General features: G+C 48.5%; 1 protein-coding gene across 1 annotated transcript in view; it reads left to right on the top strand.

The window, feature by feature from the left end:
• PCNT (pericentrin) overlaps nucleotides 1-15869 on the top strand; it is a 122098-nt gene that overhangs the window by 7671 nt on the left and 98558 nt on the right. Inside the window, exons 3-4 of the mRNA XM_017847273.1 lie at nucleotides 1792-2085; nucleotides 15140-15220. Coding sequence (XP_017702762.1) covers nucleotides 1792-2085; nucleotides 15140-15220 — 375 coding nt within the window. The remainder of the gene's footprint in view (nucleotides 1-1791; nucleotides 2086-15139; nucleotides 15221-15869) is intronic.

The following is a 15869-nucleotide window of genomic DNA, read 5'->3' as shown; positions in this document are numbered from 1 at the left end:
AAAAAAAAAAAAAAAAAAAAAAAAAACCATCCAAAAATTGCTCCGAAGTCAAGAATTTCAGAAGAAAATACAAAAAGTTTGGCTGCAGAAGATTTAACTAGTGCTATAGAAGGCTTAAGAAGTGTGATTCTAGCACTTTTCCAACCCATATTTGTATCAAATACCAGGAAAAATAGTTACCATCATTTATCATCTAGATTCCTGGGCCCTCTTTACTGTTTTGTCATTTTAAGTTGTTTCACAAGTAGTTTACAGAAGTAAAAATAAAGCAATAATTTAAAACAACCTCATTAGAAATTTGCTCCAACCTCTTTGCATCAACTAAGTTTTGGCATGCAAACATTAGAAGTGTCCTCTTAAGGAAGTGGATGGTCAGGTTCCTTTGAAGTGGGATCATTCAAGTGAGCGGGCAGCTGATTGAGACCACTGTGTCCCCTTTTCGTCCCTCACTTCCTCTTGATTCTGAGAAGATTGATCCTAGGGTATTGTCAAATGAAGACTCATGTGAAATTTTATTTTCATGTCAGTTTTGCCGTCATTGGCTATGAGTGCGCGCTCTCTGCATTCATTTTGTGACTCATCTAATGATCTTGAAAAGCCAACACTGTGATTTTTCTTTGCTACTTTGGGAGGAAATGGAAATGTTCTCAGTGAATCATCTTGCTGAGAGCAGGCTAGTCTGGGCACTGTGGCTTATGCCTGTATTCCCAGCATTTTGGAATGGTGAGGTGGGAGGATTGCTTGAGCCCAGGAGTTTGAGGCCAGCCTTAGAACATAATGAACATAGAGACCCTGTCTCTACAAAAAGTAAAACATAAGCTGGGCACAGTGTCACATGCCTGTAGTTCTGGCTACTCAGGTGACTGAGGCAGGAGGATCGCTTGAGCCCAGGAGGTCAAGGTTGCAGTGAGCTGTGATTGCACCACTGCACACCAGCCTGGGTGACAGAGCGAGACTTTGTCTCATAAAATTAATTAAATTTTTTTTGAAAGTAGAGTTCATGGCTGGGCACAGTGGCTTGCTCCTGTAATCCCAGCACTTTGGGAGGCCGAGGTGGGCAGATCACAAGGTCAAGAGATCAAGACCATCATGGCCAACATGGTGAAACCACGTCTCTACCAAAAATACAAAAATTAGCTGGGCCTGGTGGCACGCGCCTGTAGTCCCAGCTACTCAGGAGGCTGAGGCAGGAGAATCGTTTGAATCTGGGAGTTAGAGGTTGCAGTAAACTGAGATCGTGCCACTGTACTCCAGTCTGGCAACAGAGTGAGCCTCCATCTCAAAAAAAAAAAAAAAAAAATTCTATAAAAATATATTATAGGCCAGGCGCGCTGGCTCACACCTATAATCCCAGCACTTTGGGAGGCCGAGGCGGGTGGATCATGAGGTAAGGAGATCGAGACCATCTGGCTAAGATGGTGAAACCCCGTCTCTACTAAAAATACAAAAAATTAGCCGGGCGTGGTGACGGGCACCTGTAGTCCCAGCTACTTGGGAGGCTGAGGCAGGAGAATGGTGTGAACTCGGGAGGCGGAGCTTGCGGTGAGCCAAGATCACGCCACTGCACTCCAGCCTGGGCAACAGAGCGAGACTCCGTCTCAAAAAAAAAAAAAAAAAATTTAAAACTTGAGAATTGTTAATGCGGAAGGTTCACTTTCTGAACAGGTGGAAATGAGCTCTCCTTGTTAAATGAAGTCAGCGTAGGCCTGCAGGTAGAGGAGCTGGGAAAGGCCTGAGGCTGCACCCCTGGACCTTGCTTTAAATGCTTCTTTCTGGCCCTCCCCTTCTTAGCTGGAGGACCAAGATGGAGGGAAGAGAGAGGACTTGGAACAACTGCAGCAGAAGCAAATCAGTGACCACCCTCCAGAACAGCGTGGGATCTTCACAATCAGTGACCACCATCCAGAACAGTGTGGGATCTTCACAATCAGTGACCCTCATCAAGAACAGCATGGGATCTTCACAATCAGTGACCACCCTCCAGAACAGCGTGAGATCATCACAGTCAGTGACCACCCTCCAGAACAGCCTGGGATTTTCACAGTCAGTGACCCCCATCCAGAACAGCATGAGATCATCACAAAGGTATTCTTCAAGTTCTGTGTTAAGGTGTATTCTTTGTCAAAGGATTTCTTTATGTTGTAGAAATCCAAACCAGTGAGAGTACCTTCCATCTCTGCAGGGCCTCTCTTTAAAAGTAGAAACTGGAAACAGAGAGAGCTGGAGGCAGAGGCTTACCCTGTAGGCCCCACGTGCTACTGCCTGCACATTCTTAGTGTTGCCTGTGGATGGAAAGCCTCTCTTCAGACCTCAAATCTGCTTTCCTTGTGATCTTCCTTTTTTGTTTTTCCCATGGGACATTGAAGAGAAGCCACCCTTCATAAGTTTGAGGAATTTCACGAATTGCCTTTATTCTAGTTGCCCTTGTCGATGGACTCACCTGGCTGTTCAGCATTTTTCTTAGGCCTGGCACCTCAGTTTTCACATCAGTCACGTGACTGGAAGTCCCATGCCAGTTGAGAGCCTGGCAGGGAAGGGATGCTGTGCCAGTTGGGAGCCTGGCAGGGCAGGGAGGCTGTGCCCATTGGGAGCTGGGCAGGGAGGCTGTGCCAGTTGGGAGCCTGGCAGGTCAGGGGAGGCTGTAGTCAGTCTACATGTCCCTGGTTTCTGCCACGTGCCTGGTGGGATGAATTCCATACATGTTGAGTTGATTACTTTTATTTTATTGACATATTTTTTGTTAGCATTTGGAAGAAAACATTAAGTTTGGAATTGACTAATTTTAAAGTGTTATGTTAAAAGCCTATATTTTAGGCTGGACGTGGTGGCTCATGCCTGTAATCCCAGCACTTTGGGACGCCGAGGTGGCCGGATCATGAGGTCAGGAATTTGAGAGCAGCCTGGCCAATATGGTGAAACCCCGTCTCTACTAAAAATACAAAAATTAGGGTGCCACTGCACTCTAGCCTGGGAGACAGGCCGAGATTCTGTCTCAAAAAAAACCCCAAAAAACAGAAAGCCTATATTTTAGCCATTTGGTTCTAGCTAGACTCAGTTCATACTGTTTTAGGGAAGTTTGGTTGTTTTGGTTTTGTTTTTTTTTTTTTTTTTTTTTTGAGACGGAGTCTTGCTCTGTTGCCCAGGCTATAGCGAGTGCAGTGGTGTGATCTTGGCTCACTGTAACCTCCACCTCCTGAGTTCAAGCAATTCTCCTGCTTCAGCCTCCCGAGTAGCTGTGATTATAAGGACCCACCACCACGCCTAGCTAATTTTTGTATTTTTAGTAGAGACAGGGTTTCGCCACGTTGGCCAGGCTGGTCCTGACCTCAAGTGATCTGCTCGTCTCAGCCTCCTGAAGTGTTGGGATTACAGGTGTAAGCCACTGCACCTGGCTGGCAAATTTGTTTGTTTTTTGAGATGGAGTTCTGCCCTTCTTGCCCAGGCTGAAGTGCAGTGGCATGATCTCAGCTCACTGCAGCCTCTGCCTCCCAGGTTCAAGCGATTCTTCTGCCTCAGCCTCCTGAGTAGCTGGGATTACAGGCGCCTGCCACCACACCTGGCTAATTTTTACATTTTTAGTAGAGAATGGGTTTTATCATATTGATCAGGGTGGTCTCGAACTCCTGACCTCAGGTGCTCCTCCCGCCTTGGCCTCCCCAAGTGCTGGGGTTACAGGTGTGAGCCACCATGCCAGCCAAGTTTGGTTTTTAATTTGCATTATTACAGGAAAGATCTAACTCATAGGCGGGGCCTGGAAGAACAGTCTCTGGTGGGTTCTATAAAACCCATTCTTCATTTATTTATTTACTTTTTGGGACCGGGTCTCATTCTGTCACCTGGGCTGGAGTGTGTGGTGGGGCCGTCACAGCTTAGTGTAGCCTCAGTGTTATTTTGATGCTTAAGTTGTTGTAGCTCTGTCCATGGGGAGCCTCTTCAGGTGGCCCCTGTGTCGTGTGTTTGAAGCACATCCTGGCTTTCTGACACTGCAAGTTGGTGCCGCAGGCTCATCGTGTGGTCCCTGTCTCCCTTCTGAGTCCGCTGTTTCTCCAAGGAGTCTTGGTGCCTTTTACTGGATTGTGGTATTGAGACCAAGACCTGGGCACTCGGTGTGCTCACTGCTACTGGGATGTTGCTGCTGCTTCTGGGCTCTCTCCGTGGATGGAGTGAGGAAGGGTGTGCCTGGGAGCTAGTCTGTGTGTACACTCATAGCTGTGTTTATGTTCATCTGTATTTATAGACGCATATATTAAAATAAATAGGAGTACACACTGATACCTCAGAGCCTAATCCAGCACCACGGGGTTCACTCTGCCCGCCCCCCGGTTTATTTGCAGTTTCTTTCTCAAAGACAGTGAGAAGCCTGGCTCTCACTTCTGCCATTTATTTATTTAAAAAAAATAAATAAATAAATTGGAAGGGTTTTTTTTTTTTGATGGTTTCGCTCGGTTGCCCAGGCTGGAGTGCAGTGGCGGGATCTTGGCTTGCTGCAGCCTCTGCCTCCCGGGCTCAAGTGATTCTCCTGCCTCAGCCTCTCTAGTAGCAGCGATTACAAGCACTACCACCATGCCTGGCTAATTTTTGCATTTTTTAGTAGAGATGGGTTTTCACCATATTGGTCAGGCTGGTCTCTAACTCCTGACCTCAGGTGATCCACCTGCCTCAACTTCCCAAAGTGCTGGGATTACAGGTGTGGGCCACCATGCCCGACCCCATTTATTTACTTATTTGCTTAACTCTTCTGTAAGTGTATAATAGTTTCAGAAGTACCAACCCACATCATATAAGAAACAAATTTACTAAGTGGAGTTCGGTGTGTCTTTACATCTCCTTTGGTCTCCATTTTCAGTTTCCAGTCAAAACTATTTTCCGGCCGGGCGCGGTGGCTCAAGCCTGTAATCCCAGCACTTTGGGAGGCCAAGACCGGCGGATCATGAGGTCAGGAGATTGAGACCATCCTGGCTAACACGGTGAAACCCCGTCTCTACTTAAAAAACACAAAAAACTAGCCGGGCGAGGTGGCGTCTGTAGTCCCAGCTACTCGGGAGGCGGAGGCAGGAGAATGGCGTAAACCCGGGAGGCAGAGCTTGCAGTGAGCCGAGATCGCGCCGCTGCACTCCAGCCTGGGCGACAGAGCAAGACTCCGTCTCAAAAAAAAAAAACTGTTTTCCGAGGTGACTCAGGTCACTCCTCTCTTCCCCAGCCCCTCACTAAGGTTGTGTCTTCATGGGTGAGTATGTAGTCAGGTTCATTGGTCACTGGCTACTTCCTGTCCTGGGATCCCACACCATCCTGGTCAATTTTTTTAAATTGCATACTGTTTTGTTTTGTTTTGTTTTTTGAGACAGAGTTTCGCTCTTGTTGCCCATGCTGGAGTGCCATGGTGCGATCTCGGCTCACTGCAACCTCCACTTCCCGGATTCAAGTGATTTTCCTGCCTCAGCCTCCCGAGTAGCTGGGATTACAGGCGTGCACCACCATGCCCAGCTAATTTTGTGTTTTTAGTAGAGACAGGGTTTCACCATGTTGGTCAGGCTGGTCTTGACCTCCCAACCTCAGGTGATCCGCCCCCTCCTCAGCCTCGCAAAGTGCTGGGATTACAGGCGTGACCCACTGCACGCGGCCTGCATACTGTTTTTTTTTTTGAGACAATGTCTTGCTCTGTTGCCCAGGCTGGAGTGTAGCAGTACAATCTCGGCTTACCATAGCCTTGAACTCCTGGGCTTAGGCAATCCTTCCACCTCAGCCTCCCAAGTAGCTGGGACTACAGGCGCGTTCCGCCACACCTGGCTAAGTTTTGTTGTTTTTATTTTTTTGTAGAGACAGGGTCTCACTATGTTGACAGGATTGGTCTTGAACTGTTGGGCTCAAGTGATCCTCCTGCCTTGGCCTCCAAAAGTGCTGAGATTACAGGTGTGAGCCACCTCCCCCACCCTAGAAATTGCATGCTTTTAAGTTCATTCTTTGTGATGCACAATTGTGTAGAGTCATATCCACCACCCAGTTACCCTCCAGAACAACCCCAGCCCCCAAGAGGGCCTGTGTCCTCTTTCCAAACAGCTGCTCCCTCCTTCCCCAGCCTCTGGTAACCACTGGTCTGTTTTTGTTCTATGGTTTTGCCTTTTCCAGAATGTTCTACAGACGGAATTCTATAATACGTAGAATTAGGCCGGGCGTGGTGGCTCATGCCTGTAATCCCAGCACTTTTGGAGGCCTTTTGAGTTCAGCTTTTTAAATCACTTAGCAAAATGAGTTTAAGGTTCATCCAAGTTTTAGATTGATCAGTAGCTCATTCCTTTTGGATGCTGGTTAGTACTTCATTGTGTGCACGGTACACAATTTGTTTATCCACTCACCTGGTGAAGGATGTCTTACTTGCTTCTAGCTTTTTTGTGAATATGAATAATGAATTTGTCTTTTTTTGTTTTTGAGACGGAGTTTCGCTCTTGGGCTCTTGTCGCCCAGGCTGGAGCAGTGATCTCGCCTCACTACAACCCCCGCCTCCTGGGCTCAAGCGATTCTTCCGCCTCAGCCTCCCGAGTACCTGGGATTACAGGCACATGCCACTACCACTCGGCTAATTTTTGTATTTCTAGTAGAGATGGGGTTTCGCCATATTGGCCAGGCTGGTTTCGAACTCCCGACCTTGAATGATCCACCCGCCTCTGCCTCCCAAAGTACTGGGATTACAGGTGTGAGCTATTGCACCCAGCCTCATTTTTGTATTTTTAGTAGAGACAGGTTTTACCACGTTGACCAGGCTGATCTCGAACTCCTGACCTCAGGTGATCTGCTCACCTCAACCTGCCAAAGTGCTGGGATTACTGGTGTGAGCAACTGCGCCTGGCCTATTTTTATTTCCCTTCTTGAAAGTCTGGCTGGTGTAGACATATAGTTGGCAGTTGGTATCTTACCTGCCGGTGGTTTCGCTGTGCCCCTGTCTAGCTTGTGTTCACTGCCGGGGCCACCCTGAAGACTTTTGTCTTTGGTATTCTGCAGTTTTGATTTTATGTGTTCTCTAGAGGGACAGAACTAAAAGGATAGATAGATATATAAAGGGGAGTTTATTAAGGAGCATCGAGTCACATGATCACAAGGTGAGGCCCCACAGTGGGCCATCTACAGTCTGAAGAGCAAGGAAGCCAGTCTTGAGTCTGAAAGGTGAAGAACTTGGAGTCTGATGTTCGAGGGCAGGAAGCATCCAGCACGGGAGAAAGATGGAGGCCAGAGAGCTAACCAGTCTAGTCTAGTCCTTCCAAGCTCTTCTGCCTGGTTTTATTTTGGCCACACTGGCAGCTGATTAGATGGTGGCAACCCAGATTGAGGGTGGATCTGCCTTTCCCAGTCCATTGACTCAAATGTTAATCTCGTTTTGCAGCACGCTCACAGACACACCAAAGGACAATACTTTGTATCCTTCAATCCAATCGAGTTGGCAGTGTTAACTATCACACTAGGTGTGGCTTTTTATGATGTCATTAATTCTACTTGGGATCTAGGGTTTTTTTCAACATGTGGATGATGCTTCTCTCATCTGTTGCTTCTCAAATCCTAACCAGTATCTCCATGTGTACCTTCTACCTGTTCTTTCTCTCCATTAAGTGTTTAGACTTCTCTTGCATACAGTATTTGTCCGTTCTCATGCTGCTAATAAAGGCATACCCAAGACTGGGTAATTTATGAAGGAAGAGAGGTTTAATGGACTCACAGTTCCACATGGCTGGGGCGGCCTCACAATCATGGTGGAAGGCAAGGAGGACCAAGTCACATCTTAGGTGGATGGAGGAAGGCAAAGAGAGAGAACTTGTGCGGAGGAACTCCTCTTTATAAACCCATCAGATCTAGTGAGACTTACTCACTCTCAGGAGACTAGCACGGGAAAGACCTGCCCCCACGATTCAGTTACCTCCCACTGGGTCCCTCCCATGATACGTGGGAATTGTGGGAGCTGCAAGTCAAGATGAGATTTGGGTGGGGACACGGCCCAACCATATCACATACGTATAGCTCAGCCCACTTTTGTGCTTGCCTTCTTTTTGCTCTTGGCTGTAGGCTGGATAGTTTTATCTGGGTTATCTCCCAATTTTCCAAACCTGTGTTCATCTGTATATAATTTGCTGTTAAATATGTCCGGAATTGTTAATTTTGTTCTTGCTGTTTTTAGTTCTGTTTGGATTCTTTAAAATTGGTTGTGTCGTTCTGCATAATTTCTTGTTTCCTAGAGAGATTTTCAAACTTACTTTAACTACGTCTTTTTTTGTGAGTGAATTGGTCTCTACTTTGGCCTGGTATTTAGAGGTGCAGTCAGCTTATCTACTTTGTTTTTTTTTGAGATGGAGTCTTGCTCTGTTGCCCAGACTGAAGTGCAGTGGCGTGATCTCGGCTCACTGCAACCTTCACCTCCCAGGTTCAAGCGATTCTTCTGCCTCGGCCTCCCAGGTAGCTGGGATCGCAGGTGCTCGCCACCGTGCCGGGCTAATTTTTGTATTTTTTTAGTAGAGATGGGGTTTTGCCATGTTGGCCAGGCTGGTCGAACTCTTGAGACGAAGTATCGCTCTGTTGCCCAGGCTAGAGTACAGTGGCACCATCTCAGCTCAGTGCAACCTCTGCCTTCCAGGTTCAAGCAATTCTCATGCCTCAGCCTCTTAAGTAGCTGGAATTACAGACGTGTGCCTCCACAGCTGGCTAATTTTTGTATTTTTAGTAGAGATGGGGTTTCCCCATGTTGGCCAGGCTGGTCTTGAACTCCTGACCTCAAGAGATCTGCCTGCCTTGGCCTCCCAAAATGCTGGGGTTACAGGCGTGAGTCACTCGCCTGACCAGCCCATCCACTTGGAATGGAGTGTGTTGCTTGGGTTGATTTGGATCACTGTTATTATTTTGTGCCTGCCGTGGGTGCCACTTTTCAGGATCTTTTTTTGGTTCCTTGAATGTTTTCTGTTTTTCATATGCCCATTATTCCGCTTGGAGTAGCACATTGTATGGTCCTTTTTAGTGGGGTGTTTGTGTTACTTTTGTGAGAAGTCTGTGTTCTGGTTCGTGGGAGTCCCTTCAAGTTGAGTGCCACATTTTCATCTGATCAGTCTTCCGAAAATATCCCTTTCCCTAGACATGTTTTAGTTTTAATTTTATTTTTTATTTTATTTTTCTCACATCTAGTAAGGCAGAGAATATTTTTAAGTTTTTTTGTAGAGATGGGATCTCGCTATGTTGACCAGGCTAGGCTCTAACTCCTGGTCTCAAGCCATCCTCCTGCCTCGGCCTCCCAAAGTGCTGGGGTTGTAGGTATGAGCCTTCACACCTGGCCTCCTGGACATGTGTTGTTGTGTTTTTTAATTTTGAGACAGGGTCTTACCCTGTTGCCCATGCTGCAGTACAGTGGCACAATGATGGCTTACTGCAGCCTCGACCCCTGGGCTCGAACAGTCTTTCCACTCAGTCTCCTGAGTAGCTGGGAACACAGGCACATGCCACCATGCTTAGCCAATTTTTAAATATTTTGTAGAGATGGAGTCTCTTTACATTCACCAGGCTGGTCTCAAACTTCTGGCCTCAAGTGATGCTCCTGCTTTAGATGCTTTTTATTTTTTTTTGAGATGGAGTCTCACTCTGTTGCCTAGGCTGGTGTGTGGTGGTGGGAATTCAGCTCATTGCAACCTCTGCCTCCCAGGTTCAAGTGATTCTCATGCCTCAGCCTCCTGAGGAGCTGGGATTACTGGCATGCACCACCATGCCCGACTGATTTTTTAATTTTTTTTTTTTTTTTTTTTTTAGACGGAGTCTCGCTCTGTCTCCCAGGCTGGAGTGCAGTGGCCGGATCTCAGCTCACTACAAGCTCCGCCTCCCGGGTTTACGCCATTCTCCTGCCTCAGCCTCCCGAGCAGCTGGGACCACAGGCGCCCGCCACCTCGCCCGGCTAGTTTTTTGTATTTTTTAGTAGAGACAGGGTTTCACCGTGTTAGCCCGGATGGTCTCGATCTCCTGACCTCGTGATCCACCCGTCTCGGCCTCCCAAAGTGCTGGGATTACAGGCTTGAGCCACCGCGCCCGGCCGATTTTTTAATTTTTAGTAGAGATGGGGTTTTGCCTTGTTGGCCAGGCTGGAGTGCAGTGGTGCACCTGGATCACTGCAACCTCTGCCTTCTAGGCTTAAGTGATTCTTCTGCCTCAGCCTCCTAAGTAGATGGGATTACAGGCGTGCACCTCTGTGTCCGGCTAATTTTTGTATTTTTAGTAGAGACAGGGTTTCACCATGTTGGCCAGGCTAGTCTCGAACTCCTGACCTCAGGTGGTCTGCCCACCGTGGCCTCCCAAAGTACTGTGATTACAGGCGTGAGCCACTGTGCCTGGCCTCCATACTGTTTTTTATAGTGGTTGTACTAGTTTGCATTCCCACCAGCAGTGTAAAAGTTTTCCATTTTCACTGCATCCACGCCAGCCGGGATGTGTTTTATTTGTTTGTATCATCAATTCTTTCTTTTTTTTTTGAGATGGAGATTCGCTTTTATCACCCAGGCTGGAGTGCAATGGCACGATCTCGGCTCACTGCAACCTCCGCCTTCCGGGTTCAAGTGATTCTCCTACCTCAGCCTCCAGAGTAGCTGGGAATACAGACACGTGCCACCATGCCCAGCTAATTTTTGTATTTTTAGTAGAGACGGGGTTTCACTGTGTTGGCCAGGATGGTCTCAATCTCTTGACCTTGTGATCTGCCCGCCTCGGCCTCCCAAAGTGCTCGGATTACAGGTGTGAGCCATCGCGCCTGGCCAGTGATTTCTTTCAGCAGTGTTTTGTGGTTTCTCTTGTAGAGATTTTTCCCCTCCTTGGTTGGGTATATTCCTACGTATTTTATTTTTTGCAGCTGTCGCAAAAGGTGTTGAGTTCTTCATTTGGTTCTCAGCTTGGTCCCTTTTGGAGTACAGCAGTGCTGCTGATTTGTGTACATTGATTTTGCATCCTGAAACTGTACTGAATTCATTTATCAGATGTAGGAGCTTTTTGGATGAGTCTCCAGGGTTTTCTAGGTAAACGATCCTATCATCGCAGACAGTGACTGTTTTTCCTCTTTACCAATGTGGATGCCCTCTGTTTCTTCTCTTGTCTAATTTCTGTGGCTGGGACTCCAGAGCAGTGGTGAAAGTGAGCATCCTTGTCTTTTTCCAGTTCTAAAATGTCTTCAGCTTCTCCCTTTTCGGTATAATGTTGGCTGTGGGTTTGTCATGAATGACAGTGTCCCTTCTATGCCGATTATGCTGAGGGTTTTAATCATAAAGCGATCCTGGATTTTGTCCAATGCTGCTTCTGCATCTTATCAAGATGATCACATGATTTTTCTTTTTAATGCTGTTTATGTGGTGTATCACATTTGTTGACCTGTGTGTGTTAAACCCTGCATCCCTGCTATGAAACCCAGCTGTATTATCTTTTTGGTATGTTGTTGGATTCGATTAGCTAGTATTTTGTTGAAGATTTTTGCATCTGTGTTCATCAGGGATATTGGTCTGTGTTTTCTTTTTTTGTTACGTCCTTTCCTGGTTTTGGTTTTAGGGTGATACTGACTTCATGGAATGGTTTGGGAAGGATTCTTCCTTTCTCTATCTTCTGAAATAGTTTCAGTAGGATTAGTACCAATTCTTCTTTGAATGTCTGATAGAATTCAGCTGTGAATCCCTCAGGTCCTGGACATTTTTTGTTGGCAGTTTTTAAATTACTATTTCAGTCTTGCTACTTGTTACTGGTCTGTTCAGAGTTTCTGTTTTTTCCTGGTCTAATCTCAAAGGGATGTATATTTCCAGGAATTTATCCATCGCCTCCAGGTTTTCTAGTTCGTGCACATAAAGGTGTTCATAGTAGCCTTGAATGATCTTTGGTATTTCTGTGGTATTGGTTGTAATGTCTCCCATTTAGTTTCTAATTGAGCTTATTTGGATCTTCTCTCTTCCTTTCCTGGTTAATCTCACTAATGATCTATTGGTTTTGTTTATCTTTTCGAAGGACCAGCATTTTGTTCCATTTATCTTTTTAAGATGGAGTTTCGCTCTTGTTGCCCAGGCTGGAGTGCAATGGCACGGTCTCGGCTCACTGCAACCTCCGCCTCCCGAGTTCAAGTGATTTTCCTGCCTCAGCCTCCTGAGTAGCTGGGATTACAGTCATGTGCCACCATGCCCGGCTAATTTTGTTTTTTTTTTTTTTTTTTTTTTTTTTTGAGACAGAGTCTCACGCTGTCACCCAGGCTGGAGTGCAGTGACGCGATATCCACTCACTGCAAGCTCCGCCTCCCAGGTTCACGCATTCTCCTGCCTCAGCCCTCCTGATAGCTGGGACTACCAGGCGCCCGCCACCGCGCCCCGGCTAGTCTTTTGTATTTTTTGTAGAGACGGGGTTCCACCGTGTTAGCCAGGATGGCCTCGGCTCCTGACCTCGTGATCCAACCCACCGTCGGCCTCCCAAACGTGCCGGGATTACAGGCCTGAGGCCCCACCCGCGCCCGACCTAATTTTGTATTTTTATAGAGACGGGTTCTCCGTGTTGGTCAGGATGGCTCGAACTCCCACCTCAGGTAACCCCCGCCTCAGCCCTCCACAGTGCTGGGATTACAGGCCGCGACGCCCACTGCGCCGGCCCTATCTTTGTGTTTTCGTATCATCTCATTTCTTCTGCCTGATCCTGATTATTGTTTTCTTCTTTGGTTGGTTTGGTTGCTCTTGTTTTCCTCACTTCCTTTGAGGTGTGAGCTTAGATGCTATTTGTCTCTTTACCATTTTTTTTTTTTTTTTTTTTGAGACGGAGTCTCGCTCTCGCTCTGTCGCCCAGGCTGGAGTGCAGTGGCCGGATCTCAGCTCACTGCAAGCTCCGCCTCCCGGGTTTATGCCATTCTCCTGCCTCAGCCTCCCGAGTAGCTGGGACTACAGGTGTCCGCCACCTCGCCCGGCTAGTTTTTTTTTTTTTTTTGTATTTTTTAAGTAGAGACGGGGTTTCACAGTGTTAGCCAGGATGGTCTCGATCTCCTGACCTCGTGATCCGCCCATCTCGGCCTCCCAAAGTGCTGGGATTACAGGCTTGAGCCACTGCGCCCGGCCACAACTTTTTTTTTTTTGAGACTGAGTCTCACTCTGTCGCCCAGGCTGGAGTGCAGTGGTGCGATTTCGGCTCACTGCGGGCTCCACCAGGTCCGCCTCCCGGTTTCACACCATTCTCCTGCATCTTCCTCCCGAGTAGCTGGAACTACAGGCACCCGCCACCACACCTAGCTAATTTTTTTGTATTTTAGTAGAGAGGGGTTTCACCATGTTAGCCAGGATGGTCTTGATCTCCTGACCTTGTGATCCACCCACCTCGGCCTCCCAAAATGCTGGGATTCCAGGTGTGAGCCACCACGCCTGGCCTGAGCTCCTGACGTTGAAGGGAGATGTTGCTGCACTCATGTGGTGCCCGCCTTGGGGACGAGTCCCCGTGCAGGCAGCCCCTGTGGAGCCCACCATGCCACCTTCTCTGTTTACTTCCTCCTGGGGCCTTTCTAGCCTTCACAACTGTGTCAAACCTCTATCTCTCCACCCCTAGCCAGTTCCCCAGTTGGGGCAGAAAATTTAGTTTGTGTCATTTTTTAGTCTGAAATACTCTTTGAGCAGGTGGGTCTCCTGGAGCCCAGAGAGGCCCCTGGCTGATGTGGGGAAGCCAGAGAACGGTCGCTTCCACAGGCAGGGGAGACATCCCAGGTGCCAGTCGGGGCCAGGAGCCTGCAGGGAGGGCCACATGGCTGGTGGGCTCAGGATCTGTGCCAAGGAGCCCCTGCAGCTTTTCTCTTCCCTTTGGGTTATTGCTGCTGAAAAGGTTTCCAGAGGTGAGAAGGTTGAGACAGGGAAAGGCTTTCTGTGGCTCGACCTGTGTTGCCAGAACGGCTGCTGAGAAAAAAATTGAGGCAACTGATTCTGACGTTGGTAGTGTTTGGGTGCATTTGTTTCCTGTGACCATAATGGCATTGAGGATTCGTAACATTGTTACCAACTTTTGCTGATTTAGTGGCCGTGCAAGGATCTTTATTTAAAGTTTGTGTTTCTAGATTGGTTTACCTTTTATTCGTACCTGCTTTATCCAGGCATTTTATGCACATTTTCTCTCTGTGAGTGTCATTTCCCCTTTTCCTGAGAGCAGGTTGTGCGTTCCTCCCATGGCAGTACTGCTGTGGTGTGGGGAGAGCCCACAGCTTCTGTTTTGGGACTTTATTTTATTTATTTATATTTTGAGATGGAGTCTTGCTCTGTTGCCCAGGCTGGAGTGCAGTGGCATGATCTCAGCTCACTGCAACCTCCACCTTCCAGGTTCAAGGGATCCTCCTGCCTCAGCCTCCCGAGTAGCTGGGATTACAGGCGCCCACCACCACGCCTGGCTAATTTTGTATTTTAGTATAGATGGGGTTTCATCATGTTGGCCAGCCTGGTCTCGAACTCCTGCCTCAGGTGATCTGCCTGCCTCGACCTCCCAAAGTGCTGAGATTTCAGGTGTGAGCCACCGTGCCTGGCCTGTTTTTGGGACTTTGACTTTACTTAGACTAAGTCATTTAAGCGGGTTCGCTGTTTTCCATCTTTTTTTTTTTAATGAGATATAATTAGCAAACATAAAATTCACCATTTTAAAGTACAGACCTCGGTGGCATTTAGTACGTTCACTGTGTGAGCACCACCTCCAGTGGTTCCAGACATTGTCATTGCCCCAGAAGGAAGCCCAGTGCTCGTGGCAGCCACCCCACTCTCCTCCCTCAGCTCCTCGCAGCCTCCAGGCCACTCCATGTCTACGGATTTGCGGATCCTGAACACTTAAAGTAAATGGAACCTCACGCGGCCTTCCGTGTGTGCTCTGTCACTCAGCCTCACGTCCTCAGGGCTCCTCTGTGTTGCAGCCTGAGCTGGGGCCTTCATTTCTTCTTGTGGCTGAATGGCAGCCCACGTTTTGTTCAGCCGTTCATCCCTCAGTAGGCATTTGGGTTGTTCGCACCTTCTGGCCATTGCGAGTGATGCTGCTGGGAACAGCTGTGAATGGGATTTTGTGAGGACGTGCGTTGTCCGCTCTCGGGCACATCATGGTGGTTTCTTAGTGACTGTTTTCTCGTGAATGATGGACCACATCCTTTGCCTTTCTTCCCCAGGAGTGTGAACGAGAATGTGAACTTGCCATTGCTGACCTGCAGAGCAGCCGTGAAGATGAGGCTGGCCTGCAGCAGAGTCAGGTGACCCGGCGGGGTCCCCACAGGCTTGCAGCATGGTCTCTGTTATCCCCACAGGGCACAGCGGGCATCCAGGTGGGGGGGGCGGGCACTGCCATCTCCTCTCTCTGCCTTGTCTGTTTCCACGTTCTGTGGGGGGGGCCATCAGCAGGGCCGGTGGAGGAGACACAGGTGGATGCCGGGGTCCGGGGACCTGGTCAGGTGCAGGCCACATGAGTGACACACTGACCTCAGGGCTGTTTGCTCTCCCTATCAGCTGCGGAGCCCCTCCAGGTGCACACAGTACCGTCATACAGTGAGGGAATTTGGGGTGCCGGTGCTCAGGGCGGTGATGGGCTGTGGGGTCACTGGCAGAGGAGCTGGGTGGCGTCTCGGTGGCATCCGGGCCTCTGTGTCCTGCCCCACCCCAGGGGATGTCTGCTGTTGCCCTTTCTGTGTCCTCCTTACTCATTCTCATTCATGCTTCTGTGTCTCCCTGATGCGCCCTGGTTCTGACCATGGGCCTTACAGAGGCCTTCTCTCCCCACAGGCTGTGCATGGCCTTGAACTGGAGGCGCTGCGTCTGAGTCTGAGCAACATGCATACGGCACAGCTGGAGCTGACTCAGGTCAACCTCTAGTAGGCGAAGGAGACGGCGCTGACGGTGCTACGT

This window comes from Rhinopithecus bieti, unplaced genomic scaffold (assembly GCF_001698545.2).
Source record: "Rhinopithecus bieti isolate Rb0 unplaced genomic scaffold, ASM169854v2 scaffold_29990, whole genome shotgun sequence".
Lineage (NCBI taxonomy): Eukaryota > Metazoa > Chordata > Mammalia > Primates > Cercopithecidae > Rhinopithecus > Rhinopithecus bieti.
The sequence above is the reverse complement of the archived record's forward strand: the minus strand, read 5'-3'. Positions and strand labels throughout refer to the sequence as shown.